Consider the following 27,631-nt stretch of genomic DNA (forward strand, 5'->3'; position numbering starts at 1 on the left):
AGACTTCCAGAGATAGGTCAGGGACCCCTCCACTCATTACTGTCCTCCTCTCCATCCACAGCAATCAACCAGGTGGAGCCCGGTGGCTAAGAGCTGCAGGCACAAGTGGTGGCGTAGCCCTGACCGCTCCCTTGGCAGTTGCCACAGAGGAAACAGACACCCAGAAGAGAAGGTGAGGGGACAACCATCCCCCACCCAAGGGAGAAGAAAGGACAAGCCTGACTCCAGCAGAACAGGACATCAGGACAGACAAGGTAGGTTTCCGGGCTGTGCCTTTGCAGAGGGGGAGGGGTGTGTGGACACCTGCCCTGAATGGCAAACCAGCACCCAGGGAAGGGAGGGGACAGGCACTGACCCTGATGAGAAGCTCCTAAAGCCCTCAAGGGGCCCTCTGGTGTGGTTCAGTGGATTGAGCATGGACCCATGGACTGAGAGGTCCTGGTTCAATTCGGGGTCAGGGCACATGCCCAGGTTGCATGCTTGATCCCCAGCAGGGGCGTGCAGGAGGCAGTCTATCGATGTTTCTCTCACATGGATGTTTCTATCTCTGTCTCCCTTCCTTTCTCTCTAAAAAAAAAAAAAAAAATCAATAAAAACATATTTTAAAAAAACACATAAAATACTTTATTATTATTATTATTATTTTGTAAAGAAAGAAAAGAAGCCCTCAAGGGCTGAGAGATGGAGGTCCAGGACTTGGCAGTGGTTCCCACCAGATCCTGGAAGGGGCCACCAGTTTAGTTTGATGGGAAATGGGGGATAGAGGAGTCAGGGCTGGGAGGGGGCCCTGGTGACTTTGGCCAGGCCGCACACACTCCCCGAGCAGCTTCCGTTTTGTTTCCCAAGCAGGTTTTGCCCACCCTCCCCCTCAACTCAACAGCCGGAGGAGCCCGCCCAGAAGTCCCGCGAAGCTGCTGCCAAAGCGCCGTCGCCACCACGTGTCTCCAGAAGCCTTCGTATCTCTGGAGGACTTGATGTCCAGGCTCTTCAACCAAGTGGGTGCGCTGGAGGTGGCCCTGGACGCCTTCTTGCGGGTGCCCACCGGTGGCACGCAGCCCGCAGCCTCGCAGCGCCCGGCTCAGCTGGCAGCTGGCCACACCGGGGCTCCCCTGCACTAGGCGCTCGCGGAGCTTGACACCCTAATTGCTGCGCAGCCCGGGCTCACCTGCCGGCAGCCCTGCTGCCCAGTGCCCCGCAGCGTCAGCTGTCGCGCGCCCAGCCCGGGTCGTTGCCCAGTGCCTTCTGCCCCGGAGCCAATCCGGCTCCGGGCTCCCGACTCCCGTGCAAGGGTTCCAGGCGCCCAGCTGCCCCCGCCCACCTGTCCGGGAAACACCGCCTGCCCCTGGGATCCCAGCTCAGGGGCCCAGGGCCCGGGTTTCCAGCGGACAGTCCCAAGCGAGGGCGTACACAGGAGAACATCTTTCTTCTAGGAGCTCAGATTACTGTGACTGTCATTGATGGGGGCCTTTCTCCATCCGATATTGTCCAGTTTTACATGACAATAAAACCCGTTTAAAGAAACACAGGTGCGTGCGTGTTTGTTTATCAGTCTAGACCTCAGAGACGCTGATCAGTTTTAGTTTTACCCGAGAATGGGTTTCTTTAAGGCGGATGTGTGGAAGGACCTGAAGCCAAGCCTCCGCCTCGCTGAGCACACGGGGTGGTTTGGGGATGTCCTGATACAGAACATGTCTGATCCTCAGTCCGGTAACTTCCAAGTCACGGTAGTTTGCTGAATGTTTCAGACCTCGCACTGCGAAGCAGCAGCTACACTTGAGCGATTGCTGGCCTCTGCACCCCTTCCTCATCAGGCTCCTCTCCTGTAGCGTAGGGCACCGCCGGATCGGGCTTCGCTCGCGCCCATGTGGCTTCTTGCGCTGCGGCCCCGCCTCCCCCGCAGCGGGCCGGCCACTGCCAGCGCAGCTCCGAAGCTGTCAGGACGGCGGGGCGTCAGGACGGCGGGGCGCTCTGTGGCCACCGCCGGCTCGCAGCCGGCCGCGCCACCCCCAGCCCCGGGACGGCGCCCCGTACGGCGCGGCCTCGGCCAAGATGGCGGCGCCCGCGGCGCGTCCGAAGGGCGCCGCCATCGCAGCGCCGGGACCCGCGGAGGCGGCGCCGGGGGAGGGGAGGGGGCGCCTCGGCCTCCGACTGCGACCCGAGCCTGACAAAGCCAGAGGCACGCGAGGACCGGTGCGAGGACCGCGGAAGAGGCCGGCGGTCCACCGGCGATGGCTGGGCCCGAGCCTGGGGGCCGCGCGGCGGTGAGAGAGACCGTGGGCGGGCGGTGGGCGAGACAGAGGTCGGTGTCTGGAGCCGGACGGTGGTCATGCAGATGGTGATTTGGCCATTGGAGTCGCTGCTGGAGCGCCCTCGGGGAGGGGTGAGCGTTCTGAGGGATCGGAGGGGTAGTGCTGGGATCTGTGTCCGCGAGAGGGACAGTCTCGGGTGAGTGTCCTGAGGGGTCAGCACCGGCCGTGCTGGGGTCTGTGTCCGCGAGAGGGACAGTCTCGGGTGAGTGTCCTGAGGGGTCAGCACCGGCCGTGCTGGCGTCTGTGTCCGCGACAGCGACAGTCTCGGGTGAGTGTCCTGAGGGGTCAGCACCGGCCGTGCTGGGGTCTGTGTCCGCGACAGCGACAGTCTCGGGTGAGTGTCCTGAGGGGTCAGCACCGGCCGTGTTGGGGTCTGTGTCCGCGAGAGCGACAGTCTCGGGTGAGTGTCCTGAGGGGTCAGCACCGGCCGTGCTGGGGTCTGTGTCCGCGAGAGCGACCGTCTCGGGTGAGTGTCCTGAGGGGTAAGCACCGGCCGTGCTGGGGTCTGTGTCCGCGAGAGCGACCGTCTCGGGTGAGTGTCCTGAGGGGTAAGCACCGGCCGTGCTGGGGTCTGTGTCCGCGAGAGCGACAGTCTCGGGTGAGTGTCCTGAGGGGTCAGCACCGGCCGTGCTGGGGTCTGTGTCCGCGAGAGCGACAGTCTCGGGTGAGTGTCCTGAGGGGTCAGCACCGGCCGTGCTGGGGTCTGTGTGTCCGCGAGAGCGACAGTCTCAGGTGAGTGTCCTGAGGGGTCAGCACCGGCTGTGCTGGGGTCTGTGTCCGTGAGAGCGACAGTCTCGGGTGAGTGTCCTGAGGGGTCAGCACCGGCCGTGCTGGGGTCTGTGTCCGCGAGAGCGAGTCTCGGGTGAGTGTCCCGAGGGGTCAGCACCGGCCGTGCTGGGGTCTGTGTCCGCGAGAGCGACAGTCTCGGGTGAGTGTCCTGAGGGGTCAGCACCGGCCGTGCTGGGGTCTGTGTCCGCGAGAGCGACAGTCTCGGGTGAGTGTCCTGAGGGGTCAGCACCGGCCGTGCTGGGGTCTGTGTCCGCGACAGCGATAGTCTCGGGTGAGTGTCCTGAGGGGTCAGCACCGGCCGTGCTGGGTCTGTGTCCGCGAGAGCGACAGTCTCGGGTGAGTGTCCTGAGGGGTCAGCACTGGCCGTGCTGGGTCTGTGTCCGTGAGAGCGACAGTCTCGGGTGAGTGTCCTGAGGGGTCAGCACCGGCCGTGCTGGGGTCTGTGTGTCCGCGAGAGCGACAGTCTCGGGTGAGTGTCCTGAGGGGTCAGCACCGGCCGTGCTGGGGTCTGTGTCCGTGAGAGCGACAGTCTCGGGAATGTGTGTCCTGAGGGGTCAGCACCGGCCGTGCTGGGGTCTGTGTCCGCGAGAGCGACAGTCTCGGGTGAGTGTCCTGAGGGGTCAGCACCGGCCGTGCTGGGGTCTGTGTCCGCGAGAGCGACAGTCTCGGGTGAGTGTCCTGAGGGGTCAGCACCGGCCGTGCTGGGGTCTGTGTGTCCGTGAGAGCGACAGTCTCGGGTGAGTGTCCTGAGGGGTCAGCACCGGCTGTGCTGGGGTCTGTGTCCGTGAGAGCGACAGTCTCGGGTGAGTGTCCTGAGGGGTCAGCACCGGCCGTGCTGGGGTCTGTGTCCGCGAGAGCGAGTCTCGGGTGAGTGTCCCGAGGGGTCAGCACCGGCCGTGCTGGGGTCTGTGTCCGCGAGAGCGACAGTCTCGGGTGAGTGTCCTGAGGGGTCAGCACCGGCCGTGCTGGGGTCTGTGTCCGCGAGAGCGACAGTCTCGGGTGAGTGTCCTGAGGGGTCAGCACCGGCCGTGCTGGGGTCTGTGTCCGCGACAGCGACAGTCTCGGGAATGTGTGTCCTGAGGGGTCAGCACCGGCCGTGCTGGGGTCTGTGTCCGCGAGAGCGACCGTCTCGGGTGAGTGTCCTGAGGGGTCAGCACCGGCCGTGCTGGGTCTGTGTCCGCGAGAGCGACAGTCTCGGGTGAGTGTCCTGAGGGGTCAGCACCGGCCGTGCTGGGTCTGTGTCCGTGAGAGCGACAGTCTCGGGTGAGTGTCCTGAGGGGTCAGCACCGGCCGTGCTGGGGTCTGTGTGTCCGTGAGAGCGACAGTCTCGGGTGAGTGTCCTGAGGGGTCAGCACCGGCCGTGCTGGGATCGGTGTACGTGAGAGCGACAGTCTCGGGAATGAGAGTCCTGGGGTTTCTATCCGTGGAAGTCATTGAAAGATTATTATGGAAGGCAATGGGGATCAGAAATGGGCTTTCTGATGTGTCAGATATTAGGGAGATCTATGGGAGCCAGTGTTGTTGTTTTTTTTTATTTAGTGGTATGTGCCCCTAGTGGGAACTGAACCCGGGACTCTCTGGTACGCAGGCCGATGCTCAACCGCTGAGCCAAACTGACCAGGGCGGGAGCCAGAGTTTATGGTGGCTGTGCTGGTCGGAATCTCGACTGTCCCTGTCTGTGCAGAGGTGCAGGGAGGTTAGCTAGGAGAGTTATTGTAATAGTGAAAGGGAAGAAACATTGATGGTTTGGAAAAGGGTTTCAGCAGTGAAATGAAAAAAATCACATTCAGAATACATCCAGAGATGAGCCAACAGGACTTACAATGAACTGATATGGAATATGAAGGAATAATCAAGATTTACATCTAAAGTTTTGGCCTGAGGAACTGGAGAGATGGTGATTCCATTTTCTGAAAAAGGGCTGTGTTGGAGAAGACCCAGTTTGGTGTTATTAGCGGGATCCAGGGTTGATGCCAGTGGTTCTGATTTGGCCATGTCAGGATCCCTCCTGGGCTAGGGAATCCATATTTGAAAGGCATTAGCTAAAAGATGGTATTTAAAGCCATAAGACTGGATGAAATGACCTAGGAAGAGAAGGCAGGTAGGGAGGGACAAAAAGAGAGCCAAGGACAGAGCTCTGAGTCACTTTGACATTTAGAGGTCTGGTAGAAAAGCAAAGGAAAAAAGAAAGAAAAAGAGAGATAGCCACTGAGTTGAGGTAGGAGGAAAGTTGTGAATGTGGTTTCAAAGCAGCATAAAGAAGAAAGCTTTTCAAGACATTGGGAGTAACCTCAGTTGTGTCATATGCTCTTGTGCATGTGTAACAACAGAGAAGCAAGATGTAGCTCAATGGTTATTGATTGATTATAGCTCTTTTAGTGGAATCATAAAATTCTGTTGGGGCAAGTTGAAAGAATGGGAGGTAATGAAGTAGAGTTTTGCTGGTAAAGGGAGCAAAAAATTGACATTGGATGGGACATGTGATTAGGTTTTCTTCAGATGAATGATATTAGTAGAATGATCCAGTAGAAAGGGAAAAATAGTACAAAAGAGAACTAGGTTATCTGTAGGTGAAATCCTTGAGAAGGCAGAAAATAAGTGGAAAAACTGGCCTTAGGTGAGAGAAGGAACAGTTCTTCCATTTTAACAGAAGGCAAGACAGATTATATGGGTTTGGAAACAGGATAGGGGAATTGGTGGTAACAAGACAAGGTAGTTCTCATCCATTTGCATTTACTTTTTCTTTGAAGTGTAAGGCAAACTCATCAGCTGAAAGTGGAAAAGGAGTAGATGTTGAAGATTTCAAAGAGAGAGAGGAGACTGGCATAATCATCTTGGAAAGAGGAATAGGAGACTGACAGTACTGGATGCCCATTTGAGACATGAACCTCTTTTAGGTACAAACTTCTCATCTCCTCACTGGCAGAAAGAGCACAGAGGAAGCAAGCTCTCTTATGACTCTTCTAAGGGTACTAATCCATTCATGAAGATTACAGCCTCATGAACTTATCTAATCCTAATTACCTCCCAAAGGCCCAATTGCCTAATACCATCACATTGGAGGGTGGTGTCCCAACAAATGAATTTGGAGAAGATACAAACATTCAGCCCATAATAGCAATATATATATTTTTAAATCTTTATTGTTGAATGTAGAATGTATTACAGATGTTCCACATTTTCCCCCCATTGACCCCCTCCTCCCCACTCACGCCCCCCTCCCACCTTTTCCCACACTATTGTCTGTGTCCATTGGTTATGCATATAAGTTCTTTGGTTTATTTCTTCCCACCCCCACCCCCCCAACCTCTTTCCCTTTGAGGTTTGCCAGTCTAGCAATGAATTTGTACTTCTTAATCCCTTCACCTTTTTCACCCATTCCCCCAATCCCCCTCCCATCTGGCAACCAACAAAATGTTCTCTGTATCTATGAGAATGTTTCTGTTCTACCTGTTCATTTTGTTTGTAGATTCCTTTGTCCATGGATATGTATTCATTGCCATTTTGTTTGTTCATATATTTTATCTTTTTCTTCAAAAAGACCCTTCATCATTTCATATAATAACGGTTTGGTGGTGATGAACTCCTTTAACTTTTTCTTGTCTGGGAAAGTCTTTATATGGCCATCGATTCTAAATGACAGCTTTGCAGGATAGAGTAATCTTGGTTGTAGGTTCTTGGTTTTCATCACTCTGAATATTTCTTGCCACTCCCTTCTGGCCTGCAAAGTTTCTTTTGAGAAATCAGCTGACAGCCTTATGGGAACTCCCTTGTAGGTAACTAGCTGCCTTTCTCTTGCTGCTTTTAAGATTCTCTCTTTGTCTTGAACCTTTTGCATTTTGATGATGATGTGTCTTGGTGTGGGTCTCTTGGGGTTCATCTTGTTTGGGACTCTCTCTGCTTCCTGGACTTGTATGTCTCTTTCCTTCACCAAGTTAGGAAAGTTTTCTGCCATTATTGTTTCAAACAGGTTTTCAATTTCTTGTTCTCTCTCTTCTCCTTCCGGCACCCCAAGATGCGAATGTTGGCACGCTTGAAGTTGTCCCAGAGGCTCCTTACACTATTCTCATTTTTTGGATTCCTTTTTCTTTTTGCTGTTCTGATTGGGCGTTTTTTGTTGTTGTTGTTGTTGTTGTTTTTTATCCTCACCCGAGGATATTTTTCCATTTTTTGTACAGATAGAGTGGGAGGGAGAGAGAGGAAGGGAGTGAGAGAGAGAAACATCGACGTGAAGGGACACATCAAGTGGCTGCCACCCGCACGACCAACCAGGGCCGGGGACAAACTGCAACCGAAGTACGTGCCCTTAGCGGGAACCAAACCCGGGTCTCTCCGGACCGCAGGCCGACGCTTTAACTGCTGAGCCAAACTGACCAGGGCTGATTGGGCGTTTTTTGCTTCCTTATATTCCAAATCCATGGTTTGCTTCTTGGATTTACATACTCTACTATTGAATCTTTGTAAATTATTCTTTATTTCAGTTAAAGCCTCCTTCGTTTCTAACTGTGCATTGATAATTTCTGACAGGTCCTTTTTTATGCTCTTGAGGCCCTCACTGAGTTCACTGAGCATCCTTATAAGCAGTATTTTGAACTCAGCATCTGTTAGGTTACTTATCTCCATTTCGCTTAGTTCTTTTCTTGGGGTTTTGTTCTGTTCTTTCATTTGGGACCTGTTTCTTTGCCTCCTCATTTTGGCTGCCTCCCTGTGTTTGTTTCTGTGTATTACTTAAGAGTGGTATGGGGCTAGCTGAGACCAGATGCTGCTCGTTTGAAAGAATTTAGGAAAAACCTGAAGCAGGATCCAAGACAGGCCAATGCTATGGTTAAGCAAGTAGCAACAGCTTGGGTGGGCCTGAAAGTTGGGTGGGGCAGGGCGGGGCCTCAGGGAGTCACCAGGGCGGGGCTACCAGTGTCAGCCAGGTTGCTGGAGTCCCAGATATGGCAGCTGTCTGCCGCCCCAGGGAAGGGCTCACCAAAGGAACAAAGGCCTCTGACAGCACATTTGTCCCGGAGAAAGCCCCTCTCCAGCCCTCGCTCCAGTGCCAAACAGCTCAGTTCTTCCCTCTATGTCTCTGGTGCCCCTCGAGCTGCCTCCCCTCCAAGCTTAGAGGGAGAGAGTCTGATAAGTCCGTGTGCGGGCCCTTTAAGGAGCTGCCTGGGGCTCCAGCCGCTTTAGCTTCCCTGAGCCTCAGTTCCTGCTGGTTTTTCCAGCCAGAAGTTATGGGAACTTCTCTTCCTGGCACTGGAACCCTGAGCGGGGCACCTGGTGTGGGACGGGGACCCCTCAGTCCTCAGGAAGGACCTTCCCAGCCGCGGGAGCCTCCTGATTTTTATCCGCCACACGTATGTGTGGGACCAGCCCGTCTCACCGCCATCTCTCCGCCGCCCCTCCTACCAGTCTCGATGCAGCTTCTTTAATTCCGTAGTTGTAGGACTTCCATTCAGCTTGATTTCAGGTGGTTTTGAATGATGGTTGTTCTGTAGTTTAGTTGTAACTTGGATGTGGTTGTGGGAGGACGCGATATTGCGTTTACCTACGCCATCTTGACCGGAAGTCAGCAATATTTCTTAATATGGTTTTTGTTTCTCAAGTAAAATGCAAAATTGAGAACACAATAGGTGTCCTATATAACATTATGATCAACATTGAATAGTCAAGGCAAGAACAAGTCATTATTATCTAAATCACTCACTAATGTGGATAACACTAGACTGAACAAGAATATGCTGTTACAGGGATCAGTAACATTCAAAGACGTGACTATGGCCTTTACCCAGAAGGAATGGGAGCAACTAGATCCTGCTCAGAGGAGCTTGTACAAAGATGTGATGCTGGAGAACTACAGCAACTTTGCCTCAATGGGTAAGTACAACTCCTTCGTAATTCAACGTATGTCCACTGTGATACCTACTCTCAATTTATCAAACTTGTAAGTTTGGCCCTGATTTTTGAATTAAGGAATTTTAATCCCTTTTGTGTACTAGGCAGGATACTTGTGCCCTTACCTCCAAATGGAATGTCTACTCAGATGGGGTGCATGGACATCCTCACTGCGAAATCTCAGAATCCATATATTCTTTATCCTTTTTAAAAAATATGTTATTGATTTTTTAGAAAGAGAGGAAGGGAGAGAGAGATAAAAACATCAAAATGTGAGAGAGAAACATTAATCAGCTGCTTCTTGTAAATCCCCAACTGGGGATCGAGCCAGAAACCCAGGCATGTGCCCTGATTGGGAACTGAACTGGGACCTCTCAGCCCATGGGACAATGCTAAAACCACACCAGCTGGGTGATTCTTTATCCTTTAAAAGCTCTGAAGCTCAAATAGTAGGGCTTGATTTCTGGGATGTTTGTTATTCTAACATTCAATGTCTACCATTTCTCATGAACAGGGTATCAAGCTGCCAAACCAGACATGATCTCTAAGTTGGAAAATGGAGAAGAGCCATGGTTGGGGAAGGGGATAAGACCCAGACAAGGTGGCCTGAGTAAAATAGCAAGACCTAAGCAAATAGGAGCCAATGGAAGTAAGGTCCTAATTTCTTAGTAGTAACTTTGGAATTACTCAAAGAATGATTTATTCTTAAATTCTTCTTCAAGATCCCAGATCCTTCTTACCTAACCAGGAAGTAGCAATAGAAAAATATGAGAACCTCCTGGGGGAACAGGATTTCAAACTACAAGGATTCTTCAACCTTGGAGATTCTAATATTTCTTCTTTCTATGAACCTGTCCATGCGAAAGCTTCTCACATGAGGTTTACTATAGTCATAAGTTAGTGTTACTTATGTATCAGTCACCTTGGGCTAAGTTATGCTCCATTAAGGAATGGCCCCACAATCTTTTTTTTTTTCTTTACTGATTTTAGAGAGAGAGGAAAGGAGAGGGGGGGGGAGAGACAGAAACATTGATGAGAGAGAACATTGATTGGCCGCCTCCTGCATGCCCCCCACTGGGGATTTGGCCCACAACCTGGGCTTGTGCCCTGACCGGAAATCGAACTGGTGACCTCTGGGCACATGGGTCGATGCTCAACCACTGAGCCACACCGGCTGGGCAGGAATGGCCCCACCATCTTAATGGCTTACAACAAAAAAGACTTGTTTCTTGCTCAGGCTGCAGCCTATTTCACATTATCTTGTGGACCTATGTTGAAAGAGCAGTCCCTGCTTGGCAAATTCCCATGGCAGAGGGTAAAGAAGAGTGAGTGGAACCATATTAAGACTCTTAAAATCACTGATTGCAAGTTGTAGATATCTCTTTCTGCTCACATTTTATTGGGTCAGAGCAGATCACGTGGCCACCACTCCTGAGTTCCACAGTGTAGGAATGTACAATCCTTTCACAGGGATGATTCAAGTGGCCATGCAATATGACTGGGGGTATAATCCTTCCTTAGGGAACAATAATACAGTCTGCCACATCACTCAGATTGTGGTAGGGGAAAAAAGGTGCAAACCAGAGCTTTAAAACTTTGGTACTAGCCCCTCAGATACCTAAGTGACCCTTCCAAATAACCTTCTTTCCTCATCCATGCTGTCCATTGCTCAGCTTTCAGAAGAAGCAGTGACCCTTCTGCTGCTCTCTGAATCTCATTTCTGCTTACCTTATTTAAAGTAGTGCTTTTAAAAATAATCCTCCCCTTTTCTACGCCCTGGCCAGTTTGGCTCAGCAGTTGGAGTGTCGGCCTGTGGACCAGAGTCCCGGGTTCGGTTCCCGCTAGGGGCACGTACCAAAAAATAATAATAATAATAAAAATAATCCTCCCTTTTTCTAATATCCTCTTTTTTCCCATTCCTCCAGTCAACACTCATGATATCCTGTGATATTAAATTTCTCTTTATATATTCAGTCGTAGATCTGTCCTCTTTCTAAACCTCTGGCATGATACTCCTGACCCTAACCTGATCCTCTATCCCATGGGAATGGATCTCTTAAAAGTCCTCCATAAAAGTAGTATTATCTCCTGGCTGTACAGTCAAATACCGTTTGAACCCAGTTTTCACTTTATCCATGTAATATTCCTTTACCACTAACACAGCTTATTCACTTTCTATTTCTTTCTGAAGTCATGGGGACTTTCCTCTCTGCTTCTATCTTTGAGTCTGTTTAATATCCACCCTCAAGCTTTTTCTGCTTTTCCACGTACATCGCTGAAAAAGGACACCCCAAAGTGGCAGTCCCAGCTCCTAAGTTTTTAGGTTTTTACATGTATAATGTCCATGTATAGCTAACAGAAGTCTGCGAATTTCTTTTTTTTAAAAAATGTATTGAATTTATTCACTATCTTGACATTGGTTAATAAAATTATTTAGGCTTCAAGTGTACAATTCTATAATACATTATTTGTATATTGTGCTCTGTGTTCACCATCCAAAGTCAAGTCACCTTTCATCACCATTTATTTCCCCTTTATCCTCTTCTACATCCCCCTGAAAGTCTTTGAGTTTCAATTCTAAATTCTTAGGACAAAGACAATTATCAGACTAGCTGGGGCCTGATGTCCAGTCAATTGTTTTCAACTAGAAGTTGGATCATATTGTAGAAACATGGCTTCCTACATCTGCTAATGTGGGTGGTGGTCTCAGAGAAGGGAAGCATGGGTTAAGAAGATATCTCAAAATGTACAATTGTATAATGTGTGGAGGAAAGAATGTGAGCTGGGAAATACACTGAAAATTTGTAATTGGCAGTTGGTAGAGTGACCTGACAGGAGCACAGGTATGCTCCATAGCAAACTATTGGGAAACAAATGAGTGTATACACTGTACATCCAAATGGTACAAAGTTTGTTTGCCACTCTCAGTACTGTGAATTATATCACATGGTAAAAGCATTAAGGAACTCAGAGAAACTGCAGGGCTTTTCTTTTTTTAGTACAGGAATGTCACTAGTAAATTGATCATGGGTGGCAGCAGTGGATACCCTTTCTTGCTTATTCGTCAGTCACCAGAGCTGTTCAGTACTCCTTGATTATTTTCTCTATTTTGGATCTTTGGGGTACTATAACAAAACTTTACTTGAGTTAGCCTAAGTAAGTAGAGGAATTTCTTATGAGGACATGGATAGATCTCTTGTAACCTGAAGGCAGATACTTCAGCTAGGCCTTACCACAGACTAGAACCAGGCTGGAAAACCAACAGGAATTGAGGTGATGCAAATGGTCTCTTTGAAGACATGTGATTTTACATCTCTGTTTTTCAGTGGATGTATGCTTCATCCTTTGTACTAATGAATTTCCTGTTTACACAGGAAAAATATGGACTTACTGTACTTGTCTTATATCATTTTAAAATTTAAGAACCCAGTGGAGAGTAACTGGAGTCTAAATTTTTAGGAGGAAGACTCTTATTGGACATCTTGGCTTGAGCCAGGTGTGTCTCCAACTGTGACCATGGAGAACTGGGTTAATATAGTATAGGCTACAGGAGTCAAATACTGTGGGCAGATTGGCAGTTATTAAAGCTCGGCAGCTTGGGCTGGGGAGAGATCTCAAAAAGTGTCAACTATAGTCACAAGCCCTTTCAACTTCATGTATCTCCTATTCACTGCTCCTTGTGTATATTTCATCTTCTATTCCAGGTTGCATGGTCATATTGATAAACAGTCAAAGCTTTTTCTAATCACTATCGTCAATTTTCTTTTACTGTTTTCACTATAGCACTTTCTCCTTCAAGTTTGAGAGGATAGGGACATTTGTGCTTGATATTTCATTCACTTTGGGATACTAGGCTTGAATAAAGATTCAATCCTACTACAGGGCATTTCTTTATAAATTGTATTCTAAAATATGAGAATGCAAAGATTCACAAGAATGTCTCATTGAATTCCATTTTAGAAGAAGTCCAGCAAGATGATGACCAGCTAGAGAGTCACCAGGAATCTCAAAACAAACTCCTTACAGAAGGTACATTCAAGAAAAAAACTCTGACTAAGAAGAAAGGCCAGAAGTGTAGTTCACTGGGGGTAAAAAATGTGCATACAACAAAAGTTTCTTCCAAAAAAAAGCTTAATTCACAGGGAAAGAGTTTGAAACAGAATTTAGACTTACCTGATCATGTAAAAAACGACACAAAAAAGAAACCTGATGTAGCTAAAGAGCACAGGAAATCATTTAGCCATAGCTTATCTGATGCAAAGAAAGACAAAAATCAAACTGGTAAGAAACAGAAATTATCCAACCACAGTTCGTCTAATAGGTGTGAAAAAAATCAAACTGGCAAGAAACATGAGAAATTAGTTCATCATGGATCGTCCCATACTAAATGGGACAAAATTAAAACTGGAGAGAAACATGAAAAATCATCCAGCTGTAGCTCATCTCCTACTAAGTGTGACACAACTCAAGCTAAAGTGAAACCTTATGAATGTAATCAGTGTGGGAAAGTTCTCAGCCATAAACAAGGACTCATGGACCATCAGAGAATTCATACTGGGGAAAAACCATATGAATGTAATGAATGTGGGATAGCCTTTAGCCAAAAGTCACACCTTGTTGTACATCAGAGAACTCACACTGGAGAAAAACCATATGAATGCATTCAGTGTGGCAAAGCCCACGGTCATAAACATGCCCTCACTGACCATCTAAGAGTTCATACTGGGGAAAAGCCTTACAAATGTACTGAATGTGGGAAAACCTTTAGACACAGCTCAAATCTTATTCAACATGTGAGATCTCATACAGGTGAAAAGCCCTATGAATGTAAGGAATGTGGAAAATCCTTTAGGTATAACTCATCTCTTACTGAACATGTGAGAACTCATACAGGTGAAATACCATATGAATGTAATGAATGTGGAAGAGCCTTTAAGTATAGCTCATCGCTTACAAAACACATGAGAATTCACACAGGTGAGAAACCCTTTGAATGTAATGAATGTGGGAAAGCTTTCAGCAAGAAGTCACACCTCATTATACATCAAAGAACTCATACTAAGGAGAAACCCTATAAATGTGATGAATGTGGAAAAGCCTTTGGACATAGCTCATCCCTTACTTACCACATGAGGACTCATACGGGTGAAAGTCCCTTTGAGTGTAATCAATGTGGGAAGGCCTTCAAACAAATTGAAGGCCTTACTCAACATCAGAGAATTCATACTGGTGAGAAACCCTATGAATGTAATGAGTGTGGGAAAGCCTTTAGCCAAAAGTCACACCTCATTGTACATCAGAGAACTCATACTGGGGAGAAACCCTATGAATGTAATGAATGTGGAAAAGCCTTCAATGCAAAGTCACAACTTGTTATACATCAGAGATCCCACACTGGAGAGAAACCCTATGAATGTAATGAATGTGGGAAAGCCTTCAAACAAAATGCATCCCTTACCAAACATGTGAAAACTCATTCAGAAATCTCATAAGTGAAATAAATGTGGTAAATCTTTTAACCAAACTAAGGGTTTTATTTAACCTTAGAAGTATTCTGAATTTAAAAGATGTTAGAAAACCTTTAACAAGAAGTCACACTTCATAGCACATGAGAGAATTTGAAAATGAATCTTCATATAGAAGCAATTGAGAGTTTAAACTTGATACTAAACCTTTTATAGAAAATATTGTTTTAAAAACATTTAATTACTGTAAATGACCTATTTGTTCAAATTGAAATATAAAGTTTTAAAAATTGTTAATAAGTTGAATGAGCAGAGCACTAGAGAAACAAATTACATATGCTGAAAATTTCCAAGTTGCCTGAGTGTTGTGTACCTTAATGAGAACTGACTTTACATATGTTTATTGCCATGTACAAATATTTGTTGTCATTGGTATGAGGCTCATCTTTGTATTACCACCCAGCTCTTAATGTCTTTGTTACCCTTCTATATCAGCAGAAAACTTTATAAAAAAGTTATTATTTATGTAAAAATGTTAACACAAAATTAAGAGAAAATTAAAGAAAGCATCTGAGGATACACAGGTGCTGGTAGAAAATGATGTTCAAGATGTATTAAGTGAAAATAGCTGGTTGTTTAACTGTGCATAATATGTTCCCACTTGTGTACAAAAGGGTGTGTGTAAGTATGTGTGTGTGTGTATTTGTATGTGAATAGACTTGTTTTGAAAATACAAATCAAACTTAATAGTTTTACTATTAAACTGGGCACAGGAGTATAGGAATAGAGTCTGGGCTGGGAGTGAGACCTCCTTTTTATTGTATACTCTGAAATTTTCACCATATACATGTATTATTCCCACAATTAAAATCTTTTAATATGCATAAATCAACACTAATTAAAATTTTCACTGAGCCCACTCCATGATGTTGTTTGATAAAGTAAAAGTTTCTGTACCTATTCATGAATGATGATGTGTCTAAGAATATGGTATTAAACTTGACATTGAATTCACAAAGACTTCCTTTTAAACATGTTCTTTCATTAAAAGAATAAATCACAACTATAATTTAGTATTGTGTTTCTACCCACCTTTTTTTTTTTTTAAATCCTCACCCGAGGATATTTTTCCATCTACCCTGAGACAGAATTGGAGGGAGGAGAGGGGAGAGAGACAGAGAGAGAGAGAGAGAGAGAGAGAGAAAGAGAGAGAGAGAAACATGAATGCTAGAGAGATACATCGATCGACTGCCTCTTGCTGGAACCAAACCGCAACCAAGGTATGTGTCCTCTACTGGAATTGAACCTGAGACTCTTCGGTCCATGGGCCGATGCTCTAACCACTGAGCAAAACCGGCCAGGGCTACTTGCCACTTTTAAAAAATTTTTTTTTTCTGTATTGCTTTTTAGAGAGGAAGGGAAAGGGAGAGAGAGATAGAAACATCAATGAAAGAGAACATTGATTGGCTGCCTCCTGCATGCCCCCCATTGGGGTCTGGATCCACAACCTGGGCATGTGTTCTGACCAGGAATCGAACCAGCGACCGCTTGGTGCATGGGTCGATGCTCAACCACTGAGCCAAACTGGCCAGGGTTACTTGCCACTTTTTAAAAGACTGAAGATGAATTGTGATTGTATGTGAATGAAAGTGATTTTCTGAACAATCACTCCATTTTATCTCAAAGTACTTAAATACACCCCTATTTGGATATCAAATATATTGCAACAAATGGCACAACTCGCTGTTCTTGCCCAACAGTAGACACCACTATTAGATCACTGCACTCTTTGTGAGTGAATCTAGACTTTGCCTCAGAATCATTCTTAAGCATGAATTCTAGAAGGTACTATGTATGAATCAACATGAATTCACACAGGAAACCCATTTTCCACTGCATACCTAGAATTTTTTCACTCATGAGTCACAGATAAAAAATATAGCTGTACTGTTTTAAAATGTACTTGTTACATTAAAAACAGTGGTATGAGAACAAAAATGGTTTTATAATATAAAGTAATGGTATTTGGCATGTATGTCATCTTTTACATTTTTCACAGCACATTCACTTCATTACCTCATGTGTTCCTCAGAATAAACAAGTCAGTAAGCAAGACTTGTCTAGTCATGGTCAATACTTTCACCTAGATACTACTCTAGCATAATGACGGGCTCTCAACAAATATGTGATTAAATGCCATCTTTGCAAATATTTCCCATTCAAGTGCCTGCCTGCCTCCCTGACCACCTCATTTCAGAGAATTAAAAGTGTAAATATTGAGAATGAAATTTGCATGTATGCATGTGTTGTAAGATCAACTCGTGTATTATGCCCTCATTACAAAGTAACTTATTTACCCTCAGGGGAAGAAAATGCAATGTGAAAGCCATGTCCCTCAGTACTTTATTTCCAAATGGAGTCTAGCAGTATGCACAGGATGACCATCACTGTCCAGAGCTATAGAAAATCTGCACTTAGAAGGATAAAACAGTTTCAGGGTATGGTTGGATTAAGTTTCCCACAACTCTCAGAGAACTCGTTATAGTGCCACACCTGAAACAGTCAGGAATACAGGTATGTCTGAATAGTAGAAATGAATGCTGAAAGCAACCCTGTGCAGTAAAACATAAACTTTAGCATCAGTGAATGAGGAAATGATGTCTAAAAATGATTGGAGGTGAACAATTACAGAAAACTGACACACTGAAGGGATTCTAAATCTGTTGTTATAGCACAAACGCAACCAGAAACAATATGTAGATGAATGAGCATGGCTGTTCCAGTGAAACTTCCAATGTCTGTTCCAATCAAAACAGACAGCAGTCAAGATTCTCCAAAGGGCTGTAGATTGTGGACTCCTAAATTGTATTATACATGTAAAAGAACTATTACGTTAGGGCCTCACAAAATAAATGAGACTCTCCTAATCTTTGGCAAGGAATTTCCTCCCTACACAAACAGGAGTGTGTGAACATTCCCAACAGAGGGAACCACCGTAACTGAACAAAGATGTGGAGGTGGATCAGTCTGCTCTGAGGTATGTGAAGAGTGGTTTATACCTACTGTTCTGTTGAGATTTCCCTTCTTCACTTGTTTTCCTGATGAACTCCTGCTCCTCTTCCAAGACTCACTTTTTTATAATCATGTCCTAATGAGACAGGGTATGTGGTGAAACGGCTGTAACCAATAAGCACTACTGGGACTGTCAAGGAGAAAGTAAGACAAAACTCCCAACAGATATATGACATGACTTAGAACCAGCAGAAGACCAGCTTGATCCAACGTGGTGACTAATTTCACCTTACAGGGACCCCTAGCCTCATATAGGCTCATTGTAATATATTAGCATGCTAAACAAGACACCCAGAGCTGGCATGATCTGAAATGAAAAGCCCATGTAAGGACACAAAATGGCCAATGGGGCTCTTCCAAGAAGTCTCAACCCCTTCCCAGAAAAGTCCTGAATGTTCTTCCCCCTTACCGAATGCCCTACCCCTCGATTAAATGAGCCTCAATAAAATAAATAAATTCCATTAGGGAGGGGCTGCTCTGTATGTGGAGTAGCCCACACTCTGTCTCACTGGTTCATTAATAAACTCTTTCACTTTAAACTCCATGCTGGCTTGTTTTTGAATTATTTCCTGTGCAAAGCCAAGAAACCACAGTGGGTCACAGAACTTCGGGTCCCTGGACCCCTGGAATGCTTGCATCACTAAGCCTTCGTAAGAGGCCCTTCTCACATCCCCATCACTACCACCCAGTCCCTGACAGAGTTAAGCCAACTTTTACTGTGCCCACTCAGTACCAATCACGCCCCAGTCACACCACTGATCACACTGCATTATCACTATCAGATTGAGCTCTTTCCTTGCATCACCAAGCATGGCAATAATAAATGTGTGTGACTGAAGGAATAAATACGTTTTACATTACAGAGAAAGAGTCAGTGGACATAAATATGTATCAAAATATCTAACAAAAAAGAGGAAACTAAGAGGAAGGTGCAAAGCAAAGATTGGGAAGTGGAGTGGGGAAGCAGGGGAAGCCCCTCCTGTTAAGCAGATGAGAATGTGTCTCAGCTTAAATCAGTTGATCTATATCACAGTGCCTCATTTTCTCAGTCTGAGGTATAGCAATAATGAATAATAAAGTGTTCTTCCTCTGGAAACCAAGCTGATTCTGACACAGTCTTGCCCTAAGTAGTTGTCAGACCAAAGAGGAGAATGACACAAACATTGGAAATCCCAGTCCCAAGTAACAATGGCTGTGAGAGGTAAAGGTATATGCAGTTGTGCCCATAAAAAGGAACAGATGCCTGGGAGTTCTGGGGGGAAAAAAACTAGAGAGAAGAGGATGTTTGAGCCCAGCTTTGAAGCACAAATAGTAATTTTCCTGGCATATGGTTGGGGAAGATATTCCAGAAGCATTAAGTCCACTTAATTATTTTTTATTTCACTTTATTTTTTGTTAATCCTCATCTGAGGATATTCCTCCATTATTATTATTATTATTTTTTTTTTTTTAGAGTAGAAGGGAGGGGAGGAGAGATAGCGAGAGAAAGCCTCCCACACAACCCCAACTGGGGATTGAACCTATAACCCAGTTACGTGCCCTTAACTGGAATCGAACTTACGACCCTTCAGTCCTTGGGCCAATGTTCTAACCATTGAGCCAAACTGGCCAGGGATGTATCTGGTTTTAAAGAGCTAGTGAACCTTGAGAATTAATACATATGTCTTTAGGCATTAGTTAGGGCTAGATTAAAACACAAACTGAGGCATATTAAAAGTTTTAAGAGTTTATTTGAGCAAAAATTTATTTGAATTGGGCAGCACCAAATGGGAAGTGGTTAAAAATGCTCCACTGACAGGAGTTGGGGGCAAGACTTTTACAGAGAAAACCCAGAAGCAAAGCAAGGAAATTATTTGATCGGCTACAGTTTAAACAGTTGCCTTATTTGGGAAAGCCTCATTGGCTGTGATTGGTTGTATTTAGGTTTTGATTTCTTAACCTTGAAGCATTTACAGGCATAGGTTTTGGTTTGTTTATGAAGGCTGCTAAGGCATTGGAACCACCTCAGTTTAATGGCCTTCTTGTTTAATTAATTTAATGGTAATAACACTAGATGGCAGTATTTAGAACAAATAAACACCCTGTGGATTCTAAAGTGCCTTTCACTGACACTGATGCTGAAACTCTCTTTTATGTCAGCAAACAATGAAATACCCAAATGAGTAGTTCACAGCCTTCCTCTACTTTATAAATGAGAGAACCAAGGGACAGTGGCTGGCCCAAGATCACCGAGCAAGTTCAAGGCCAGGGTGAGAGAAGAATCTAGGGGTTTTGAGTTCTGAATTATCCTTTAGAGTTTATCCCCAAACACTTCCCCTCTGCTGCTATCTGATGTGTTTTCAGCAGGGGAAGAGGCTTCCCATCTCAGGAGAGGACATTTGAATTTTATTTTCCAGGATGACTGGCTGGAGTTCACCAAATGAAAGGCATTCTGACTTACCCTCTCCCAGGGCTATCTCCCAAGGAGAATAATTTTGCTCCATTTTCACAAGAAAGGGTAAAGGGGGTCAAGTATATGGTGACTGATGGAGACTCGATGAAATGTACAGAGAATGTATTATAGAATTGTACACTTGAAACCTATATAATTGTATTAATCAATGTCACTGCAATAAATTTAATTTAAAAAATACAGTAAATTATTAGGATCACAGCTATTCCTACTAGACAAATAAAAAAAAATCAACTGTACTAAAACTATGGAAGTGAAACTTGAGACTTGAAGTAAAATTTCCACTGACAGGACACATGCCCAGGTTGTGGGCCCCATCCCCGGTCGGAGGCATGCAGGAAGCAGTCAATCTATGTTCTCTCTCATGGATGTTTCTCTCTCTCCCTCTCACTTCCTCCCTCTTTAAAATCAATAAAGGGAAAACAACAACAACAACAACAACAACACACACACACAAAACCAACCCAACAAATCAACCTACCTCAATAAACATACAATAAGTGCTCAGTAAACATTTATTATTGTTACTACTATACCTCAGATTGGGAAAATGAGGTACTGTGATATGGACGAACCAATTTCAGCTGAGACACATTCTCATCTGCTTAACAGGAAGGGCTTCCCCTGCTTCCCCAGCTTCCCCACCCCACTTCCCAACCTTTGCTTTGCACCTTCCTCTGCGCGTCCATCTTCTACATATCTTAGCTGAATTGGTTCCCTGACTCCATCCTCAGATACCTGGAATTCTCTCCTAGTTTATGTCCTTGCTCCCACATTGTTCCCGTACACCTTTTCAGTAGCTCCAGTATTCCAATTCTCAACTCTTTTGCTCTTCATACTTCTTTCCTGCACGGCGCCAACACTATTGGAAATTTGGCGCCTCCCCACTTCGCTCCTTAGTCCGCTCGTGCAGGCGGCCATACTAGTTCTCGGCTCCGGCGCACTAACCATCCGCAAAGTCTCGCGATAGAGGCGAGCTGGGGACTGCGCCAACCTGCGCGGTAACTGGGAGAGTCCCGCGGGCCCTGACGTGTGGGGCGGGTCGTAGCGCTCAGCTGAGGGCCCGGGAGAAGAGGAGGGTAGATGAGCAGTCCGATGGCAGAAGAGGTTTGTCGCTGGCTGCGGTACTGGGAGCACGGGCGTCGTGTATGATCAGTGAGTGAGCGTTTGTAGCAGTCATTTCCGGCCCTGTTGTGGTTAGTAATTAGAGAGGGATGCACAAGGTAGTGGTTGCCGCCATGCGGAGTTCGGGATTTAGTGGTGCTGCTGGGAGTGGACTGTGAGAGAAGCCCACTGACCTGGGATTTGGGGGGCTAGTGAATGGCGTGTCTGCGTGAGTGCTTCTGCGTCGGTCACCGTCAGGAGTTGGGGTCACGTAGCAGTCAGTGGTGACGCCCCAAAGGGTGTGGTTATCAGTCATTAGGGTCGTAAGGACAGAAAAGGGGCCTTTCTTTTTGTTATGAGTTTTCCACAATGAATGAAAAGCACCTGGTAATGAAAGCCTGAAATTGTTGACTCCTCTGACTCAAACCCTCCTCTGTTCAAACAGAAGAGCAGGACCAGTTAAGGGACTGAGGCTACACTCTTCCACCCCCTCTCCCTGCTGTTGAGACAGCTTCAGGCTGGTTAGCAGGAATTCCCCCTCCTCGCCCCTTTCCCCCCACTCCCCTTCAGACAGGCCTCTCCCTTTTGAACTCTGTAACTTTTTAAAGCTTGTTTTACAGACGTGGGAAAGATACTGATAAAGATGCCCTGGCACATCTGCCGAATTGTCTCTTGGAGAACAAACTACAACTCCTCAAGGCAACCCCACCCCCTCAATTGTTCAACTTGAACACAGTCCCCTCCCTGCCCCAAATTGCCCTTTACTCCCCAAAGCCCCCAGTAAAAGAGCAGCTCACTCTATCTTCCCTGCCCTTGTCTTGCCAGTCAATGCTTGGGTCCTCTCCCTGACTATGGGAAAGTAATAAACTTCCTCCTTTTCCCTCTCTCTTCTCTGTTGTGATTCTTTCACAAGCCCACAACACCAGCCAAACCCTAACAGGGGTCAGTAAGTAGGGGCTGTAATGAGCAATTGTTAGAGCCTATATGATAGCTTGAGGACTAGGGGTCCTGTGATCAGTGGTGGGGCTCCAGCCCTGAATTATAACAGTTTACATTCAGGCTGCACTCCATACATATCATTGTATGCTGGGCTTTCTTTGTGGATTTATGCCTATAAGGATGTGAGGGTAGGGGGAGAGTTCCCATTCTTCCCCCAGAGATTCTATTTCCACTCTTGGATCTATTTGGTGAACAGACTTCAGGCAGTTTATATTTTATACTACTGTCTTGCAGCTAGTTAAGTACTTCAAGGCCAAGCGTCTCCTCAAAAACTCTTTCTCAAAGCTCTTTTGCCTTCTCTCTGTCTGTCAATCTATGCACTATAGATTGGATGGTTGCAACCATACTCATTGTATCAGCTTCCACCTTTAAAGTTATGACTTGACAATCTATACCATCAGCCCAGACATTTCTCACAAGCTCCAGATTCACAGTAGTCAGCTGTCTCCTGCATATCTCTATGAGGTTTACTCACAGACACCTCAATCTTAACATAGAATTTATTGTCTTCCTTCTCCATACTTTATCTGCTTGTTCTATATTTTGCATAATTATGAATGGCATCACTCTTCATCCAGATGGCCATAGTAAAAATCCTGGAGGTATCTAGTTTTCTTCTCACTTTTCTCCCCATATTCTATCAATCTTTGGATCCCATGCCTAGGGTTGAATTCTGTTCAGGGTACATGCCCGGGTTGAGGGCTCAATCCCCAGTAGGGGGCGTGCAGGAGGCAGTTTCACATAAGTGTTTTTCTCCTTTCCCTTCCTCTCTAAAATGAACAAAAAATATATTTTAAAAACCTCATTTTTAATTTAAAACTGTTTATTCTTGAGAAATTAGAAAATGAAAGTGCTAAGTGCAGCCAAACAGAAAGCACTTGTAATCCTAGCACTTATTTTTCTTGCTATGTAATACAAGAAAATTTTTCTAAGTCTGTAAATACTTTTCTAAGATATTTTTAATGACTTAATGACTGCATAGTATCCTGTCCTTTAAATAATTAATATAACCAAACCCTATTGTTGAACATTTAGGTGGTTTCTATATTTTAGGTGATACAGGAGTATTGTAATGAATATCCTTGCTGGATATATCTTTGTGTACATGCATTCATGTATATATTTTAGAATAAATATAAAAGAATAGATTTATGTCAAAGGAGAAGAAACTTTTTTTGACATATAATTGACAGGTGTACACCATATAATGAGATTATCCCCACAATAAATCTAATTACCATCTGTCACCATACAAAGTCATTAGATATTATTGACAATATTCCCTGTGCTGTACATTACATTCTCAATTTCTCTCCTCTCCTCTCCCCTCCCCACCTATCCATATTCATGAGGAAGAATGGGAATATCAGATTTACTTTTAGAATGCTGTAACTATACCACAGCATCAACAGTGATTCTCTTTGTTATGGAATTCCTTCTATTTTGGATTTTTTCCCATTCTCCTGCTCATCTATTATTTATATATGGTTATTTATAAGTCATATATTGATATATATAAAAGATATACATATATTTTAATCCTCACTCGAGAACATGCTTAGACATGCTTGGAGAGAGGAAGGGAGGGAGAGAGAAACATTGATATGAGAGAGACATCAAGCTGCTGCCTCCTGTAGGGCCCCCACCGGGATCCGGCTGCAACCCAGGTAGGTGCCTTGACCGGGAATTAACTGGCAATCTTTCCATGCACGGGACAAGGCTCAAACAACTCCTCCCCCGCTCTATTGATATAATGAATAGGCGTTCCCTTTGTGTAAGGGGAAAAATTAACAAAAATTTATATCTCTTTGGATTTATATTTGTCTATAGAGAAAGGGAAAGCTTTTATTTTATTTTCCTTTTTTCTTTTCACTTAAACTAGAAAAATAATGCACGTTTGCACCTTAATAGGACGGAAAAGCAACTCAGGAGTGGGTAGCAGACGCAGCTCTTGGGCACCCTGCCTTTGCAGAGCGTGCTGGGGAATGTAGTTCCAGGCGGTCGCGGGCACAGGTGCACTTACTGGTTTAGGGGGCATCTGGAAACCCTGACAGTGTTCTTTATTCGCCTGCAGAACTGGTGAGTTCATTCTTCCCGGACCCTTGCATTAGAGTGGGAGTTGAGTGGGCGGGGGGGGTGGGGGCGACGGGCCTGAGAGAGCCCATTGGCTCAGCTTGGTGGTGGCGGGGGAGGGGCAGGGAAAGAAAGGCGGAGCTTAGCTGATCCTGGTTGGGGGGTTTGGTTCCCGTTGGAGGTTGGAGTTGAGTGAGGAGTGGTAACCTGAACCCGCATCCCAGTTATGCTGGCCTAGGGCTGTCTCTGTGTTAGGGGGAGGTAGAGTCTTGGCTGTGCAACCCAGCCTTAAGGGATCAGGGGTTTGGCTCTCACCTCTGGCTTGGGAAAGTACAAGGACAGAGCTTGTGGCTTTTGGGCCTTTGGCTGTGATGGGGTCGGTTGGGCAGATAGACCCAAAGAAGAAGAGAGGCCACTCCAGACTTTGGCAGGGAATTGCAGAAAAACTGGTGGAATTTAGTGGTTCTAGAATTTAGTTCTAATATCCAGTTCTTTTTCTTCAGAAACTCACCTCCTCTAGGGGTAGCTTTTTGTTTGGTTTGTTTTGTAGGTAAATTTCTGAAGGCTCTTCTGTGAAGAGCTGTGGAATTGGTTCCCTGCTTTCTGTGGGTTATGTTTTTCCCCCTTTATTGGTTTTAGAGAGAGAGGAAGTGAGAGAGAGAGAGAGAGAGAGAGAGAGAGAGAGAAACATCAATGAGAGAGAACATTGATTGGCTGCCTCCTACATACTCCATACTGGGGACCGGGCCCACAACCTGGGCATGTGTCCTGACCGGGAATTGAACCAGCAACCTCTTGGTGCATGGGTCGACACTCAACTGCTGAGTCACACCAGCCAGACTCGGTGGGTTAGTAAGAGCAGTTGATCTATGTTCTGTGACCAGGCATTTGTGAATGTACTTTGAAAAACTTAAAATGCGCCCTGCTGGTATGGATCAGTGGATTGAGCGTCCTCTGGTGGATTGAGAGGTCCAGCCTGGGTTGCAGGCTTGATCCCCAGTAGGGGGCATGCAGGAAGCAGCTAATCAATGTTTCTACCTCCCTTCTTCTCTCTAAAAAAATCAATAAAAAACATAATCTAAAAAGAGAGAAAAACTTAAAACGCTTTAAAGGTATTATTTATGATTTTTATTAATAAACATGGAGGAGGCTGAGCTTCTGGGTTGGAGAACACGTGGAGATTTGGGAAGAATGGCAGGCCTTGAGAGGGCATGGAAGCTCTGTGCCCTGTCCCCATACCTTGCCCTATGCATCTCTTCCATCTGGCCCTTGCTGGGTTAGATCCTTTAATAATAAGCCAGTAACCTAGGAAGTAAAATGTTTCTCTGAGTTTTGTGAGCTGCTCTATCAAATTTGTCACACTGAAGGAGGAGGTCCTGGGAACCTCTGATATATAGCCAGTCAGAAGTACGGTGACAACCCAGGCATACTACTGGCTTCTGAAGGGGAGTGGAGAGGGAGGGGTAGTCTTGTAGGTCTGAGTCTGTAACCTGTGGAATCTGATGCTCTCTTTGTGTAAACAGTCTCAGAATTGAGTTGAATGGTAGGACATCCAGCTGCCTGGTGGTGTGGGAGCCCCCCCCCCCCCCACACACACACATTGGAATTGGTCACAGAACCTTTACCTATTAACATCTTACATTAGTTTGGTACATTTGTCACAATTACGGAAGCAAGGTAGATGATTATTATTAACTAAAGTCTACTTTATTCAAGTTAACTTAGTTTTTACCTAATGCCTTTTTTTCTGGACCAAGATACTATGTTACATTTAGTCATCATGTCTCCTTAGGTTCCTCTTGGCTGTGATATTTTCTAATCCTTTTTAAAGTAATAATTTTTCTTTTTATTAACCTCTGTGCTTCAAGTTGGGTATTTTTAATTGCTCTTTCTGTTAGCCCAATCTCCTGTTATACCCATCCAACTGAGTTCTTCATTTCAGATATTCTGTTCTAAATGCTTATTTGGCTCCTTTTGGTTGATTCCAAATTACTATTGTAATTTTCATCCTTTTTTTGTTTTCTCTTGATTATTGGTCAGTGGTAGTAACACTTTGCATGTGAACTTAAGTTTTGATTATATGCTAGTCACCATGATGAAAGCACCATGGAGGTTCAAGTTGATGGCATCTTTCACCAGGAAGAATTCTCTTTTTTTTCTCTCTTTAAAGTTGATAGGGAGCCCTGGCTAGGTAGCTCAGTTGGTTAAGAGTGTCATCCTGATATGCCAAGGTTGCGGGTTTGATGCCCAGTCAGGGCAAATACAAGAATCAATCAATGAATGCATAAACAAGTGGAACAACAAATAATTTTTTTTCTCGCTTTCAAAATAAAAATTCAATAAATTTAGAAAAAGCAAGTAGAGATGCAAACATTGGTAAGTCTTCCTATTTTATACATAATCTTGCAGAAAGGAGACTGGCACCAAGTACTGGCTTGACTGTTTATCTTGGTAAGCAGGCAGAGCTCTGTTGTGGAGCTAGAATTCATAAGAGCATTATCTAAGAACATTACACATTACCGTTAACTTCCTCTGGTATAATTGTATGCTTGCCAAGCAAATCAGGATTAAAATTTGACTTTCGGTTTTTCTTTTCTTCCCAGAGCACTTCAAGATCTTAAAGGACTGAATTATTTAATAGTTGTAGCTCTTAATGTAAAATAAACCCACTTTCTGTTGAACGTATCAGTCCCTTGTAAACTTATGTGATTGAATCTGTAGAATTCATCAAGTGCCCCAGTGAGGTTCCTCAGATGTTAAACAGCCAATCACCTTACCCAGAAAATTTTCATATCACTGTCTGCCATATTTCACACTGTAACACAGCCTCCTTTGTGTTACACTCCATAGGAAATAGAAAAACTGTAACAGATGAAAGATTCTATATTAAGAGATACGCCCTCTGTTTGGAAAAAAAAGTTTTATGGGGGCTTTGGAGGAACCTGAAACAAAGCAGGCAAAAGAAAGCTCTGGAGGAGTGATAAAGTGACCCTGCTGATACCCAGCCACTTTTCACCTGGGGAACTAAATCTGAGATCCAAGTTTGACCCCTCACAGAAGGATGCTCAAGAAAGGCAAAGAAAACATCATAAAATTTGGCATTCACAAGTGACTAAGGTAGCAAAATTAGGAACTGAAGGGACTTCAAACACATGACCAGACCATGACATTGAATGTCTGTTTCATTGTCAGAGTTTTTTACTATCCAATCCCATTTCACTGTTCCTTATTTATTTATTTATTACCTCTGCTTTACAAAGACATACATTTGAATTAGTCATTGACTTTCTGTCACATCATGCATTTTTCTGTATCTTGACCTTTGGGCACATTATGCATTTGTCTTAGTGCTTCTTCTTTTTCCATGCCTATCTTATATTAACCCTTTTCTTCTTTAAATGCACATATTAATCAGGACTTATATTGTATAATCTTTTATTTTATCATATCACTGGCTTATTTTTATTATATCTTTCTGTAATTGA

General features: G+C 45.0%; 1 protein-coding gene across 1 annotated transcript; it reads left to right on the forward strand.

Moving 5' to 3' along the window:
* The first annotated feature begins 2,226 nt into the window (after positions 1 to 2,226).
* Positions 2,227 to 14,702, forward strand: ZFP37 (ZFP37 zinc finger protein). The gene is made up of 4 exons (XM_036261239.1): positions 2,227 to 2,261; positions 8,837 to 8,963; positions 9,496 to 9,630; positions 12,942 to 14,702. The coding sequence occupies exons 1-4, from the start codon at positions 2,229 to 2,231 to the stop codon at positions 14,471 to 14,473; spliced, it is 1,827 nt and encodes a 608-aa protein (XP_036117132.1). The 5' UTR covers positions 2,227 to 2,228; the 3' UTR covers positions 14,474 to 14,702.
* Positions 14,703 to 27,631: the final 12,929 nt, after the last annotated feature.

The sequence above is a fragment of the Molossus molossus genome, unplaced genomic scaffold, assembly GCF_014108415.1.
Source record: "Molossus molossus isolate mMolMol1 unplaced genomic scaffold, mMolMol1.p scaffold_m16_p_14, whole genome shotgun sequence".
Lineage (NCBI taxonomy): Eukaryota > Metazoa > Chordata > Mammalia > Chiroptera > Molossidae > Molossus > Molossus molossus.